This window comes from Dromiciops gliroides, chromosome 3 (assembly GCF_019393635.1).
Source record: "Dromiciops gliroides isolate mDroGli1 chromosome 3, mDroGli1.pri, whole genome shotgun sequence".
NCBI lineage: Eukaryota > Metazoa > Chordata > Mammalia > Microbiotheria > Microbiotheriidae > Dromiciops > Dromiciops gliroides.
Window position 1 is genome coordinate 651,233,380 of NC_057863.1, and position 16,432 is coordinate 651,249,811.

A 16,432-nucleotide genomic window follows, 5' to 3' on the forward strand; every position below is an offset into this window, starting at 1 on the left:
CTCTGAGTGGGAGAAATTGGGGAGAAAGATATTGGGATTCTCAACCAAGACAAGAGGTTGGAGACTAGATGCCAAGGTCCCTCAAAGAGTGATTGGAGCCCAGTTATCTGGGACAGGGATGCCATAGACAGGGTTTTGGAAAAAGGTGTTTATTGGTGTGACGGTTTCAACACTCCCTATGGTTTGGGACACACTGGGTCCCAGGGTCCTTCCCCCCACCCCACCCTATTTTCCTTCCCCTCCCCACCCCCTCAGGACCCTGGGAATGGAAGACGATGTGGATGGGGTCCATGCCCCCCTCTGAGGTACAGTCTCTGCCCCTCCCTGATCCGGCCCACCCCCCAGACCCTCCTTAGCCCTGGCCAGCTCTGAATCATATGGACATTGAGGAAGTGTTTATGTAGCAGATGGTGTTTACAAGTCTAGGACTGGGCCCAGGACTCACCCTCCCTCTGAGTGGTGGTTTTTGGGGGTCTCTAGTGGGACTAGATAGCAGCAGGCCTTCTGTTAGATCCTCTGTCCCTCTGCAAAACCACCACCTCCGGTGGAAACTACAGTTGGGCCCAGGGAGAGCTGGGAGTTGGGTTGGGGGGACTATTGCTGATCACAGTCGCTGGTGGGTGTAGGTACGTGTGGGTGAGGTACAGTCGGCTGACTGGGCTTCAAGCCAAGACTGGAGTGGCTGGAGCTAAAACAGCCGGCAGCCAGTAGACAGGACAGGGACACAGGCAAGCAGCTAAGGGTGGCAGAGGGGTAGGGGATGTAGCACTGAGGCAGACAGCTGAAGCGGGGGAGGCCACAGCCACCAGCCTGACAGTAGGATGGAAGCACCAGTCGGCCTGGGGGGAAGGCCAGAAAGTGGGGGAAGGGAAATAGTATGGGACAGGAGGACACCCAGAAATGTGACAGGCAGCCTTGGTTGTCCGGAGAGGCCCAGAGACGAGATGGTGCCCTCCCCGAGCTTTCCTCTTCACTGGGGCCGAAATCCAACGCAAAGGGGTATGGGGCCACTCCCAACAGGTGAGACAGCTAAAGCTAAGCCTGGTGGTGGGGGCCAGGGACCCCTGCAGCCAGTGCAGCCGCCTAAAGCTGGCATGCAGAGGTGACAGGCAGCCTGTGGCTGGCAGGGGTGACGGGGCTACCCTGAGGGGGTCAGGGGCAACTGGGGTACAGTCAGACAGGTGAACGGGTGACAACGATGGCTGTAGAAACGATGCATAATTTTGCGTTTATCCCTCACAGTGATGGGTTCTCTAAGGATCTCTCCTCTTCCTCCTCCTCTGCCCGGGACTCTGGGCCTCCCTCGCTGGCTCTCTCTCTCTCCAGGCTGCTGGCTCACTCCCTTGCTAGGGCTCCATCTCTGTCAGCCTTGGCTCCTACATGCCTCCCCACCACAGCCAGCCCAGGGCAGAGAGGAGGGCCAGGGGCCCAGGGGGCCGGGAGGCAGCGTTCTCCAGGGAGCCTGGGCCTGAAGGCAGAAGGGGAGGATGAGGAGAAACAAGGTCAGGAGGAGGGAAGCCCTTCAGCCCACCCTCAGGCCATTTTCTGAGCTCCCTCTGCTTTGGATGCCTTCTCCCCTCTCTGGCCTTTCTTCTGATCTTGGTGGAAATTGGGAGCTTCAGTCCTCCCTGCATCCATTTCTCACCAGGCCGCTGATTCTCCGTATCTCTGTCCTTCACCCTCTCCCGCTGTTTCCGTCTCTCCACCTGTCTCGCTGTTTCCTGCTTTTCTCTCCCCACCCCTTCTTCCACTTGCTCTCTGCCTGTCTTTTTCTCCCGTCGCCCCACTCTGGCTCTTGCTTCTTGCCCTTTTTCTCCATTTGTGCCGTCTCTCTCCACCTCTGGCTCCCCATCTCTAGTCATTTCTTTTGTCTTTCCCTGTCTTCCTCGGATTCTCTCCCTGTTTCTCCCTCTCTTCCGTTAAGTTTCTTTAGATGTGGCTTCTTGTCTCTGTCTCTGCATCTCTCTCTGTCTCATTCTGCCTGTCCTCGGTCCTGCATACTTCTGCTGTCCGTGCCCTTCTCTCTCTCTTGCTCCAAGTCCCGTGCCTCCCCTCTCTGGCCCTGGGTCTGGGGCGCTCTGTCCCGGACTGCGGTCCCTGCTCTAGCCTGGGCGCACTCACGCAGAAGGCGCATGGAGGCGCTGGCGGCCCCAAGCCGGTTAGCCGCTCGGCACGTGTAGTTCCCATAGTGTCGGCCGCTCACGTTGGCAAATAGCAGCATGGAGCGAGTCCTCTCCGTCTGCACCTTCAGGCCCTCGGCCGCGCCGCCCCCCAACCTACGGACAAGGTTGTGAGTCCCCCCCTTCCTGTCGTGCTTCCCCCAGACCCCCGCAGCAAGGGCTTTCAGTGCCCAATGTCTCAACTAAACGTGACGGACGTGTGTGTGTGTGTGTGTGTGTGTGTGTGTATCGAGAGAGAGCACAGCCCTAAGGTAGGGTGGACGCCCACATCTTTAGTCTTCCCCACACTGGAGAAGGACTCTCAGTGTCTCGCAGTTGACAGCCCACCTCTCCCCGCCCTGCCCACCGGGAGCATTCCTGCATCACTCCTTCCACAGTGGTGGGCAGGGGCCATTCCTCTCTGAACCCTAGATGAACGCCCCTCTCCGCCCCGCCCCTCACTTTAGGACCCGAGATGCAGGCCCAGCCCTAGGTAATCCTCACTCCGCGTCCCTCCCTTGCCTTAGTCACTTGGAGGTCCACCCCCTACAAGGCCTCGCCCCATCGCGTCCTTCCTTACTGTTTGTCATCTTTGAACCACTGGAAGTCAGCTGGGGGCACGGCCATAGCCTCACAGCGGAGCAGCGCAGTGCGTCCCACAGCTGTCCGGGCGCTTGTCACATCGGTGATGGTCGGAGGGTCTGAGGCAGAAGGGGCGGCGCTGGATGAGCCGTTCTGACTTCGCACCCTCCCCACTCCTCGCTTGGTGGTTCTCAACCCCAGCTCCAGGACTGCCAGTTCAGGGACCCAGGCGTCCCTCCCCCAAGCCAACGCCTTCGGGGACCCAGAGTCCGGACGTCAGGCCCCTCCCCCTAGCCCATCCTCTCTCGGGGACCAGGGCGATAAGGGGCTCACAGTTGACAGTGACTGGCACGCGGCGGCTGTCAGGGGCCGACGCCACGCCATTGTGGGTCACACACTCGTAGTCCCCCGCCTGACTTCGCCGGATGTCCGAGATCTCCAGAATCTCACCCTCGGATGTGAAGCCGTCTGAGGGAGGAGGGGCAGGGCGGACACAAACACACTTAAACACGGGGACGACACGGGCACAACACAGACATACATCAGCAGGGGCAAGCATGGGGAGGGGGCAAACAGGGGCTGGGACCCTGGAGTCCAGGGATCATTGAGTGGGAGAGGGTTTCGTCTAGGGATTGAGGTGCTGAGGTCAGAGACTGGTAATCGCCTAGAGAGAGGAGACACAGGGTCCGACAATCCAGAGAGGGTATGTGTGGGGACCTGGAGAAGACAGTGATGAGAAAACGGCTCCAGTGAGTGCAGGTCTGAGAGATTTCAAGGGACTCTGGGACTAGTAACCAGGTATTGGAGCCAGACGTCTCCGTAGGTGACTCAAACTTATTGGTGCTATGTGGTCTTGGAAAACTCATCCATATAGGCCCTTCAAGCTGGAGCGGTTTGCGTGCTGTGTTCTAAGAGTCCACCCAGCTCAGACCAAAGCCTCAACCTGGATCTGACCATCTCCGTTCTAAGCTCTTTCCCAGATCTCACAGTCTGTTCTAGGGACTCTTCTAGCTCTGACACTTCAGATTCTAGGATCCCTCCTACTTCTGACATTCTATGTTCTAAGTTCCTGGTTCTGACATTGTCTGCTCTAAGCTTCCTCCCAGTTCTGACATTGTCTATTCTAAGCTCCATCCCAGCTCTGACATTTTCTGTTCTAAGCTTCTAGTTCTGACTTTCTTTTTTCTAAGCTCTCTTCCAGCTCTGACATTCTCTGTTCTAAGAATCAAAAGGGGAAATGCTTGTACAGTATCTTACAAATCTAGTGATTTTGTGTGAGATGCAGTATATCATAGGAAATAGAGCCACCTCCTCAGAGACGGAAAGACCTGGGTTCAAGTATTGCCTTGGACCCAGCCTAGCTATGTGACCACACAGAAGCCATTTAACCTTTGAGGCCCCTGGGTGGTACATGTGCTGGACTCAGAGTCAGGAAGACTTGAGGTCAAATAAAGCCCTGGGCACTTTTTAGCTGTGTGATCCTGGGCAAGTCACTTTACCACTGCCTCTGTAAAATGGAGATAATAATAACACTCACTGCCCACCAGAGTTATTGTCAGGATCATTTTGTGAACTGTTTTTAAAACCTTAAAAGGGTCATATAAATGCTAGCCGTTATTAGGGTTGACAGTTCCAGCCAGCTAAGTGAAATCACAGATCCTTGGAATGTTCTGCTGTTTTTAGTTATTATTTTATTCTCTCCCCCTCCCAAGATGGCCTCCATGGTCTGATAGTCTAAGTTCTAAGGAGCCTTCCAGTTTTTTCCATGTTCTATGATTCCTCTCAGCCCAGACATTTTATGTCCTGTGGTTCTTTCCACCTCAGGAATATGGAACCACATTCCAAGGCTCTAGCAATCTGTGTTTTAAGGTCCAGAGAAGTGAGTCCCAACAATTACCTCACAGTTATTAGATTATAACCTACTTGAGGGGCAGCTAGGTGTCGCAGTGGATAAAGCACTGGCCTTGGATTCAGGAGGACCTGAGTTCAAATCCAGCCTCAGACACTTGACACTTAACTAGCTGTGTGACCCTGGGCAAGTCACTTAACCCTAATTGCCCTGAAAACCAAAACAAAACAAAACAAATAACCTACTTGAGAGAATACCTTATATTGAAGCTCCCTTTTCTCTTCCAGTATGGATCACAAAAGACAGTCTCTACTTAATCCAATTTTGCTAAATTGAATCTAATGGGTTGAGTCCCTGGGGTCTCTCCCACCACAGGTGAGAGGTCTAGGCATCAGAGATTGAATTTTGGTTTGACACAAGAATTCCAACCGGAAGGGGATGCCTGATGCAGTGAGTTCCCCATCAGTGGAGGTCTTCAAATGAAGAGTGGATGGCCACCATCATCCTGGGATCTTCAATTCAACAAAAATGTATTAAGTTCCAATCTGGGGCAGAGCACCTTGCCAGGCACCGGGCTTTTTGCTGGCAATGGCTGGATGTAGACAGAGGAATTTATGTTCAGGTACCGGTGGGGTTTGATGGTGTCTGAGGTTCCCAGTAGCTCAGAGGTTCTGTTATTCTAAGGTCTTATCCAGTAAATATTTAATACTTGACTGATAGGCTAGAGAAGACTATAGCTAGTTCATCCTAGAATCACAGACTGTTGGATCTGGGAAGGCCCTTAGGTAATGAACTCTAGACCCACAAAGAGGAGTGGGAATAGCCCAATAGACCACATATCAGGGCTATTGCAGAAGCAATCCCTTCTCAAGTTTGTCTTGAATTAAATGCCCTTTTGAGGTCCTTTACAACCCTGGGTATCTGTGATCCTTTTTTTTCTTCGGGGCACCCCATTCTCCAGGGTAAAGACCTTTGGGTCATCCTGGATACCTTCTTCTTCCTTGACTTCCCATATCCAACCAGTTGTCAGATATCAAGTGTCCTACCACAATCGCATCATTTGCATTTGTCTCCTTGTCTCCACTTACCTGATCACCATCCTAGAGGGTGAAGGCTCTCTTTGTCTCTTGTTTGGACTTCTGTAATAGTGTGCAAAGTCATCTTCCTGCATCCAGTCTCTCCCCACTGCCCCCAACCTTCCTCTACACTGGTTCAGACTCATATTCCTCATTCCCATTTTAATCCTGCTGCTCCCTTACTCAAAAGACTTCAGGGGCTCCTACTGCCTGTTGATTACAGTCTCAATGTTGTCATTCAAGGGCCCTCTACAATATGGGTTGCAACCATACCTTGACTGCTTTATCTCATACTACTCCCTTCATTTACCTCCTCCATGCCTGGAAAGTCTTCTCCCAGTTCCATATCCACATATCTGTTAAAGTCTCTTCCTTCCTTAAAGTTCCAGGTCAGATAGCATCTACTCCATGAAACCTTTGTTAGCACTCCTCTCCCCACAGTGAAATGTATCTCTCTCCCCACAAATTTCTTATACCATCCTTTGGATCAGTTCCTTTGCTCCCATCTCACTCTCCTTTGTATCAGTTATTAATGTAGACATCTCTCTCCCTTATTGGATTGCCAGCTTTTTGAGAGCAGGGCCCACATTTTTATCTATCATTGCACATATTACCAGTGCTTAAGATAAGGCTTTGAACCTTCTGAGCACTCAAAAACTCATGGATTTAGAGCCCAAAGGAACCTAAGAAGCCACCGAGTCCAGTCCCTTCATTTTAAGGTCAAGGAAAGTTAAGTGATTGACCAAGGTTATAAGGAACTGTCAGAAAGAGGATTTGACATTTTATGTTCTAAGGTCTCTCCCAGTTCTGACATTACATATTTCATGCTCTCTCCTGTCTCTGCCTTCCAAGACTGTTAAAACAATGAATGAATATTTGGAACAGTACTATAATGAGTTCCCCATCATTAGAAGTCTCCAGACAATGGCAGGATGACTACTTACAGACTACTTAATGGGGGGATTGGAGAGGGGATTACTATTCAGGTGTGGGTTGGATTAGATGAGAAGGGAAGAGAACAGAATGAGTATGTCTGTAGTGCCATATATATATATATATATATATATATATATATATATATATATATATATATATATATATATATATATATATAAACACTTTTACAGATGTTATCTCATTTGATTTTCACAACCACCCTTTGAGGTAGGTGTTATTATTATCCCCATGTTATAATTGAGGAAACAGAGGTTATGTGACTTGCTCAAGGTCATACAGCTAGGAAGTATCTGAGACTACCAGCTGTTCCTGTGGTAGACTCTGAGATCCCTTTCATCACTTGAGATTCTGATATTGAGGACAGAAAGGTAGTGAGCTCCTCATCACTGGAGATGGTCCAAGAGATGCTGGATGGTTTTCCCATTCCCCACCTTCCACTCCCCTGAAGGGATTCCTGCACAGTCAATGATTGGACTGGATTCGTCTTGAGGCTCAATACATTCTAACTCTCAGAGTTTAAGCTCTATGACTGTGGTTTTAGGCTAAAAGATGAATTCCCCACACATGCATGGTTTGGGGATGTAGGGATCTCTCAGGGTTTGGGAGTTGGGACTTAAGGGATTTGGGGAGGGCCTGGAGTGCAGCAAGTATAGCAGTGTAGGGTCTGGGAAGAGAGGGTTAAGTTGGAGGTTGAAATGGGAATTTGGGGGCCCAGGGTGAGGCATTAGGAAGGTAGGGTTGGGGGAGGGCCCTCACCTCGGAGCTGTCTCCAGGTGACTGTGGGCTCTGGCCTCCCCACAGCCAGGCATAGCAGGTTCACGTTCCCACCCTCATTCACTGTCACAGCAGAGGAGATGTTCACGATTCGGGCAGGGACTGAAGAGAGATGGGGAGATGGGGGTAGGGGGTAGAAGGTGACCCAGAGGTCAGGATCCTCCAGCTCTTCCTCTCTAAGGGTCCCAGATTTCCTGATTCTGCATCCCTCACCCTCTTTAGACAGTTTCATCCCTTAATACCCCCCCAAGGATTCTGGGAATCTTGGACTCCCAATTCCTTTCCACCCCCCAACCCCCACCAGGGATCTTCCACTCTCTTCTCCCTTTGGTAATCCAGGCACCTGATACCCTAGTCTTGCCTGCTAAGGTAGGCTAAGTGCTCTGATCCTCCTGCCTTGTTCCTCTCAGGAACCCTGATATCCCAGTTTCTAATCCCTGCCCCCTGAGAAAACCAGATGTCCTCTTCCCCAGCCTCATCTCTCAGGGGCCCAGGCCTCAGGTCCTTCTAATTCCTGCTTTCTAGGACCCAGAAGATGTAGAAGGTGCAGTAGCCCATGATATTAGCTGCTCTTGGGCCCTGAGGGGGAGAGGCTGGGCAGAAAAGCCTGCCTCAGCATTTTCTCTGGGTGTCTGTATATCTCTGACTCCATCTCTGCCTCTGCTCCCCTCTGTGTTTGTCTTCCTCTACTTTTCCCTTTGTGTATTTCTGACTCTTATGTCCCTTTTCTGTCTTTCCCTTGGTATGTTCTCCTCTGTCTCTATTTCTGTCTCTGTCTCTGTGCCTCTCTCCCCCTGCTTTTGGCTGCACAGCTGCCTTCAGGAGCAGGGCAGCAGTCTGTCTCTTCATCCTTTTGTTAGTCTCCAGAGCCACTCCTTTCACTCCTTTATTGCTACGGCTGTCTGTGTCCTTATTTCTGTGTTTCTGTCTTTCTCTGGGTCTCTGTTCCTTTCTCTGGGTTTGGGTCCCTATCTCTCCACCCCCCACTTACTCTGCCTCCTCCTTCTCCTCCCCCTTCCCCTCCTCCTCCTTCTCTTCCTCCTCCTCCTCTTCCCCCCTCCTCCTCCCCCCTTTTCCCTCCCTATACGTTTCTGTCCTTCTTGAAGTCCCTGTAACTTTTGCTGTCTCTGCCTGGGTCTCTGTTTCTGTCCCCACCCTACAGTGCCTATCCTCCCCTGTCTCTCCTCCCCTGTCTCCCCAGGCTCTCAGCCCCTCCCAGGGTCCCTGATCAGTGCCTAGTGCCCGTCTCTCGCTGGGGCGCCAGCCTGGTTCTTACCGTGCACTATGAGGTAGACCTGGGCCGTGTGCGGCTGCTGCCTGGTCTGGAAGGAGCAGGTGTAGAGACCCTCGTCGCCCAGGCCCACGCGGGTGATGAGGATGGAGAACTCGGCGGGAGAGTTGGTGAGCAGCCGCACCCGAGGGTCGCTGGTCCAGCGGTCATTGCCCGCATACAGGATGTTGGAACGGTTCAGCCAGGCCACGCGGGTCACGTGCTCGTCGATGGAGCAGCTGCGGCCACGGGGGAGGCTCTGGCTGGCACCGGCCTGGGCACCGGGCCCCAGAGGGAGGGGGCTGGGGAACCCGGGGGAGGGAGTTTGGGGGCGGGGTGAACGGGGCACCTACCTTGAAGGAAGAAGGAAGGGGTGCCTTGGGAGGTAGGGGTCATCAGGGAGAGGATTGGGGCGGGGGTGCATAGGGCGGGGTCTTGGCTGTACCTGAGTGTGGCGTTGTCTCCCTCGCACACGGTGTAGTTGTCTGCCAGAGAGCTGAACTCCAGGCTCTGCGACAGCAGCCCTGGGGAGAAGGGGAGGGGTGGAGCACACGATCTCTATTCCATCCCCCACAACCAAAAAACCTGGGGCAGGGCTGGCATGTCACCCACACAATCTGTGTAACCCCGTGACATTGTAAAGACAAGCACAAGCCACCCCTTGTCAGTGGGTTACAGCTGGCAAACACCCCCAACACAGATCGATTCAGAGAATGGCACATAGAGACAAAGAAACAGAGAGACAGTAACATCGACATAGACACAATGACATCAAGAGACAAGGACCTGGGCTCAGGGAGGGATGAATTGCCTAAACTGGATTACAAAATACCCTGGAACCAATAATGTAAGTGGGAAAAGATCCTGGCTAAATCTCCCAGCAGGCAATTTGGGGAGGAAAAGGAGGGGAGAGGCTAATTAATCCAGGGCCCTTTTTATCCTGGGACATTACTACCAGGAAACTCCCCCCCCCCCCCCCCAGTATTCCATCACTAAACTTTAGGTATATGTGGATAAATGTGCAGCGGATGGATGGGGAACAGGTGCTGATCCTGGAGTTTATCTGAGATCACATCTATTTCCCTGCCTCTGGGCACTTGCTCCCTCCCCACCCAAATCTTTCCTGTATTTAAAGAACACCAGGAAAGAGACTGTCCCTAAGAAATATATAGATAGGGGCAGCTAGATGGCGCAGTGGTAAAGCACCTGCCGTGGATTCAGGAGGACCTGAGTTCAAATCCAGCCTCAGACACTTGACACTTACTAGCTGTGTGACCCTGGGCAAGTCACTTAACCCCAATTGCCTCACAAAAAAAAAAAAGAAAGAAAGAAATACTGAGATACACGGAGGCAAACCTTCACAAGATAACAGAACCCTGGGCAAGTCACTTAACCCTAATTGCCTCACCAAAAAAAGAAAAAAGAAATACTGAGATACACGGAGGAAAACCTTCACAAGATAACAGAACATACTCACTCACCAGGACAGGCAGCTTTTACCAACCCCCTTCCTACCCTCCTTATGACTTTCTCCACTGTTCAGAACACTCTACTCAGTCAAAATAGACAGAGTCAAGGGAGAGCCAAGACCCATTGGGAATCAGGTTAACTTTGAGACACATAGTCATAAGCTAATGACATAGGAAGGCAGAAGTACACAATCACACACTGTCTCTAGCACCTTCCGCCTCCCTCCCTCCCCCAGACCCTGGAGCAATGATTCCCCTCCCCCCCCCATCTCCCAGGGGCCCAGAGGAGGAGCTGCAGAGCCTTGATTTCAACATGCTGACACTGACTCTCATACACAGAAAGAGAAACACAGATGGAGACAGCCAGGCAGGGGCACTCCCAAGGACACAGTCACACACAGCAGAAAGAAGCATGGAGATACACTGAACAAACAGGGACGTAGACATAGTTACAAGGACAAAAGTCTCAGACACACTGATATACAAACAGGCAGACACCTAGTCCCAAGGACACACATGCATACAGAGAGATACAAAGTCACACACTTCCAGGCAGGAGCAAAACACAGAATCAGACACAGATATGAACACAGGCGTAGAAATAAGCAGATACACACATCATAGAGATGGAGCCACACAAATCCACAGACAAAACAGGCAGACAATCATAAAGGTGTACAGTCTGATACCAAAACATACAGAAACAAAAGTAGACACATACAGACACAAAGTTACAAAGATACACTCTCATATATAGAGATACAGAGATCTATAGATACATATACATATACATTGATAAGCACAAACTATTTGACATCAAATTTTCTTCTAAAGTCTATCTGTCCCTGTCTTTTCCTTTCTCTCTCCTGTCTCTCTGTCTCTCTCTCCTTCTCTGTCTCTCTCCTCTCTCTCCCCTCTCCAATCTCTCTCCCTGTCTCTCTCTCCTTCCCTTCTCTGTCTCTTCCTTTCTCTCCTCTTCTCTCTCCCCTCTCCAATCTCTCTCTTCTCTGTCTTTCCCTCTCTATCTATGTCTCTGTTTCACACACACCGTCTCTCACACACATAGACACACACTCTCTCCCTCCCTCTCACACACACTCTCTCTCTCTCTCTCTCTCTCTCTCTCTCTCTCTCTCTCTCCTCTCCTCTCCTCTATCTCTCTCTTCTCTCTTTCTCTCACTGTTTGTCTGTCTGTCTCTCTTTCACACACACCCCCCTCACACACAGGCACACACACTCTCTCCCTCCCTCTCTCTCTCACACACGCACTTTCTCTGCCTTTCCTCTCTGTCTTTGTGTCTCTCTCTTAGTCTCTGTCTGTCTCTCTGACATATATACTCTCCTCCCCACAGACAGACACACACAGTCTCCTCTCTTCTTCTCTCTCACACACATACACAAATACACACACACACACACACACACCTACCCCTGATTTAGAGCCCCATGTCCATTATAATCATTAAATGTCCTCCCTTGGGGAAGGCTATTACAATACAATGCAATGGGAGGGATAGAAGCAGGACAACAGGTGTGAAGACCACAAAGTAGAGTAATGGAAATGGAGGAATCAGGGAGAGTTTCCCTTCCTACCTGCACACCCTCAGGCCAGAATATGACTGGAGAGAACCACTGAAGGAAAGTTGTGAGGGGTAGGGGGAGAGGGAGGGAGCATGGACCAATGAGATCTAATGTTCCCCCTAGCTCTGTCATTCTGTGCTTCAGCTCTCAATCTTATAAACTATGAACTGAGTTCAAATTTGGCCTTGGACCTTGGGCAAATCACTTAATCCTTATTTTTGTCTCAGTTCCTCATCCATAAAATGGGGATACACCAGAGAAGGAAAGGGCAAACCATTACAGGACCTTTGCAAAGAAAACCCCATGGACAAAAGTCCACAGGATTACACAGAGTTGGACACAATTGAACAACAACAACAGTATAAAAACCATTTTACAAGGATTTAGCAGGATTTATCACAAGGGAATGGGAGAAGAATGTTGGGAATAGACACATTCTCCTAGCTCTCTAGGACCCCAGAATGCCCCTTCCAGGGACTTAACTCTTTTGATCTGGAGGTACCTGCAGGGACTCAGTTGTAAAGACTCCCCAGAGCCTGACTCATGGATAAATTTTTGGCTGGAGTTATTACATGAAGTTGGAAATTATTCTATAGGAGACAGGAGATGCAGGTTATTACATGGAAGTGTAAAAGGAACGAGATACTGGATTTTAATCTTGAGTGGTGAAAAAGACTATTCAGGGTACTAGGTCCAGATGTTATTGACCATGTCAATGTGAAATTGGGACTCGTTTAGGTGGAGGTCAGCTCATTTATCCCTCTGTGTCAAGTACAAAGCATCCCTTGCTTCAAGTGGATGCCAAAGGGCTGACTCCCACAGCCTCCCGAGCCCAGATGTCTACTCTGGCCAATTATCTTTCAGAAGGAAGCTCCATCCTTTCCTTGATACCCTGACCGCCCCCAAACAGGCAAGCAAGCCGACAAGCACAAAAAATTATCTCCCTCAGTGGCGTCTGCCAAGAGAGATGAGTCAGGTTGTCTGTTTTCAGACCTTAGCCCTGGTTCTGCTCTCCCCAGGGAAAGGTGAGTTCCGACAGAGAGGGTGGGAGGAGTGTGAGCCTAAAGGGTTTCTTGCTGCCGGGGCAGCTGCAGCCCGGATAGGAGCTCAGGATGTGGGAAAGGAGCAGGAAGGGTCCGAGAATCATAGAGGCAGAGAGCTACAAAAGCCATTTGAACTGAACACAGATCAAATCAGAGCTGGGAAGGTCTTAAAATAGAGAACATAAAGTGTTTGAGCTGGCCCTCACTCCAGCGGTAACTTCAATGACCTGCCCTACATGTCTCCAAGTGAAATCAGCCTAAAAACAGAGAATGTCAGAGCTGAGAGGGACCTAAGAACTCAGAGTAGAAAGAAACTTTCTCGAGGGAGAAACTCAGCGATGGAAGACACTGTAGACTCTAGAACAGAGAATAGGAAAGGAGATGAGCACCAAATAGAGCCTGTCAGAACTTTGATTGGCCTTCAAATGTGCAATGTCTGAGCTGGAAGGGGCCTTAAAACATTCAAAGCTATTTATCACATGAGAATGTAAAATTTGGAAGAGACATTATGAATGGGGAATGTCAGATGACTAAGGAACTTCTGAACCTAGAACAAAGAATGGTAGGGTAGAAATGATGTAAGGAAGATTGTCAGAGCTGGGAGGAATGGTAAAATATCCGAAGTAGGAAGTATTAAAGTATTAAATGTGAAAGCACTCTGAGAACTCAAAACAGAACAGAACATGAAAGAATATAGAATGCCACACTTGGAAGTCACTTTAGAGCCTAAACAGAGAATGTTAAGGGTGAATAGGAACTTAGAACATAGAACAGAGAACGTCAGAACTGAATGAACTTGAAAACCTAGGACAAAGAATGCTAGTACTGGGAGGGATATTAGAAACCACTTAGTTTAATCCTCTCCTTTTATAATTGGAAAACAGACCTAAAGAGGGGATATGACTTTCCCAAGGTCACATGGACTTAGTGAAAGAGCTGGGACTAAAACCTGGGTCAATGACTCCCAGTCCATTTGCTAAGAAACTAAATGGTAGAGAAACAAGAATAGAGACCAAGAGAAATAAGGAAGCAGAACGGGAGACAGACATGGGAAAATGCTGAAACAGAAAAAAATAAAAGGACCCAGATTCAGACAATATTAAAAAGAGAAAGATTCAGAGACTCAGAGACAGGCAGAAACAGAGTTAAGAGAGACAAAGTGAGAGACAGAGTCAGAGACACACAGAGAGAGATGGATGGATACTTGAGGAGGAAAAGACAGAGGAAGGGTTTTAGAATTGGAAGTTATGAGCAAGGGAGAGAAAAATGCTGAGGGAAACAGGAGAGGAAATCCAAACACTCAGAGAAACAGAAAAAACAGAGATAGAGAAAGCACAAAGGAAACTTAGTAAGAGAGAGATAGTCTAACATACACACGGAGACAGAGGCAGAGACCTGGAGAGATTTTGAGAAACAGAGGCAAATGACAAAAATGGAAAGAAACCAAGAGAAGCACAGGCAGAGAGAAGAGAGAAAAAGAGAGACAGAGAAGCAGTAGAGACAGAGACAGAGAAAAAGAGAGATAAAAAGAGAAAGAGAGAAATGACAGAGAGACAGAGAAAGGCAGAGAGAGACAAGGAAACAGAGAGAGACAAGAGAGACAAAGACAGAAAGAGAAGAGAGGTGACAGAGAGAAAAGGAGAAAGAGAGAGAGATGAGAGACAGAGACAGAGACAGAAAAAAGTGAGTAAGAGAAAGAGATGAGACAGGAAGATAGAGACAGAGAAAGAGAGGGACAGACGGACAGACAGACAGACACACGAAAGAGATATGGAGACAGGTAAAGAGAAGACACCGGACAGAAACATATGCAAAGAACAGGATCACAATGAAGAGACAGAGGGAGGCCACGGAGAGATGAGAGAGAATGAGATGTAGACAGAATATGTAGAAAAGAGAAAGATAAATGGAAAAGTCACAAATATGGGCAGGCAGAAGTCAAGAGAGATGGAAAGATACATGAAGGGGGGAAGATTCAGAGAGACAGAGACAGGCAGATGAAAGTGAGAAATAGACACAGATAGAGACAGAGACAAAGCCAAGAGAGCAGGCACTGGGGGAAGTTAGAGAGCCCTGTCCAGACAAGAAGGCAGAGCAACGAAAAGCTTTGGCCCTTTCCCACCCCCTTCCCCTTCAGACTGGCTGGAGGAGATAGCCCGATCCCTGACTGTGGGAGAATCTCCTCTGGGAGCCTGAGGTCGGACTGGGCCCAGGCCCCCTTAACCCATTTCTTGCCGGGAGAAGCCTCAGCCCTAAGTAGGCCTGGGCCAAGGAAACTTAATTAGTCCAGCGTCTCTTCAACCCATTAACCTTTCCGGCAGGAGCCGGAGAAATCGATGCCAACCCTGGCCCTCCTGCCCATCCCCCTCTTCCCCATAGCTACCCCAAACCTTCAGACACCTGAATGATCTGCTGCCCTGCCCCTGCTCCCCACGACACGGGCACTCTAGACTCTATTGCCCCCTCAATAACCCAGACGACCCCATCCTTCAGAACCCATCCTCCTCAGGGACATAGGCGCTGGAGCGGCCAGCACGGCTTCCCTCTTCCCTCCTCCCCTCCCCCCTCCCCCAATCTGGCCTCTAAGCCCCGCTGTCCCCCTGAAATAGCCCTCAATGACCCGCCTCACCTTCTCCCTATTCCACCCCAACCCTCTAAACTCTTCCACTTATTTGAACCCCCCCACCTCCCCCGTCCCCATCCCCAGGCCGATGAAGCTGTTTTCTTCAATCTCCGCCTTCCATCCCTCTATCTCCCGTCTAGCCAGCTTCAGGACTCAGGTTTCTGCCCCCTACCCTATCCCCCTCCCGACAGTCCCCTCTTCTGCTCTCACCCGGCAGGGATCCAGGCGAGCGGCCGAGGCCCCAGGACCCTGGGGACTGTCACCCCCTCCCCCGCCCAATTTCTGGGACCCCCTAGAGACTCAGCTGTCTTGCTCCCCACGCCCTCCCCTCAGCTATCCCAGCATTCAGCCTCCACCCCCCGAGGGGACCCTAGAGTCGATCCCCCAGCGGTCCCCACCCCACCCCCCACCGTGGACCCAAGGCATCCATCCCCTTTCCTCCCAGACACATCACTAAGGTCACTTCCAACTCTAGAACCCAAAGATAACCTCATAGCTACCAAGGACCCAGGCGTCCTGATCCCTCGCTCCCCGCAGGGACCCAAGCTTCCAGCCCCCCGCCCCCCCGGCCCCAGCGCTGCAGTACCTCGGCTGATGACGGCCAGCCCGGCCAGGGCGGCGGCGGCGAGGAGCCGGAGCCGGGCCCGGGGGGCGGGGGGGGGGCATGGCGGCGCGCAGGGGGCGGGAGGGGGAAAGGGGGGGCCGGTCCGGGGCGCGCGGGGCCCGGGGGGGAAGGGGGAGGGGGAGGGGGGCTCCCCGCCTGCGGCACCGGGCGGGGGGGGGGCGCGAGGAGCCGGCGAGAGCCCTGCTGCAGACCCGGGGAGGGGGCGGCGCTGACGGGCAGGGGGACCGGCCAATCAGGGGATGCGGGGGGCCGCGGGGCGGGGCAGAGGGGGGGGCGCTGCCTGACGGATGGAGAGGCCTTTGTTACTGCGGTTCTGCCCACCCCCCTTCCGAATCCCCAGTTCCCTCACCCCCGCCCCCGTCGGGACCCAGGCATCTTGCCCACCAGCCGCCCCCGCCCGCGCCAGAAGGCAAACATCCCGGCC

At 51.3% G+C, this 16,432-nt stretch overlaps 1 protein-coding gene across 1 annotated transcript; it reads right to left on the reverse strand.

Moving 5' to 3' along the window:
• Window positions 1-281: 281 nt before the first annotated feature.
• Window positions 282-16,425, reverse strand: IGLON5 (IgLON family member 5). The gene is made up of 9 exons (XM_043993942.1): window positions 16,393-16,425; window positions 15,970-16,216; window positions 9,113-9,191; window positions 8,674-8,906; window positions 7,380-7,499; window positions 3,075-3,209; window positions 2,740-2,860; window positions 2,122-2,276; window positions 282-1,468 (listed from the first exon to the last, which is right to left on the reverse strand). Exons 1-9 carry the CDS (start codon window positions 16,423-16,425, stop codon window positions 1,377-1,379), a joined length of 1,215 nt encoding a protein of 404 aa, XP_043849877.1. The 3' UTR covers window positions 282-1,376.
• Between the last annotated feature and the right edge of the window lie 7 nt (window positions 16,426-16,432).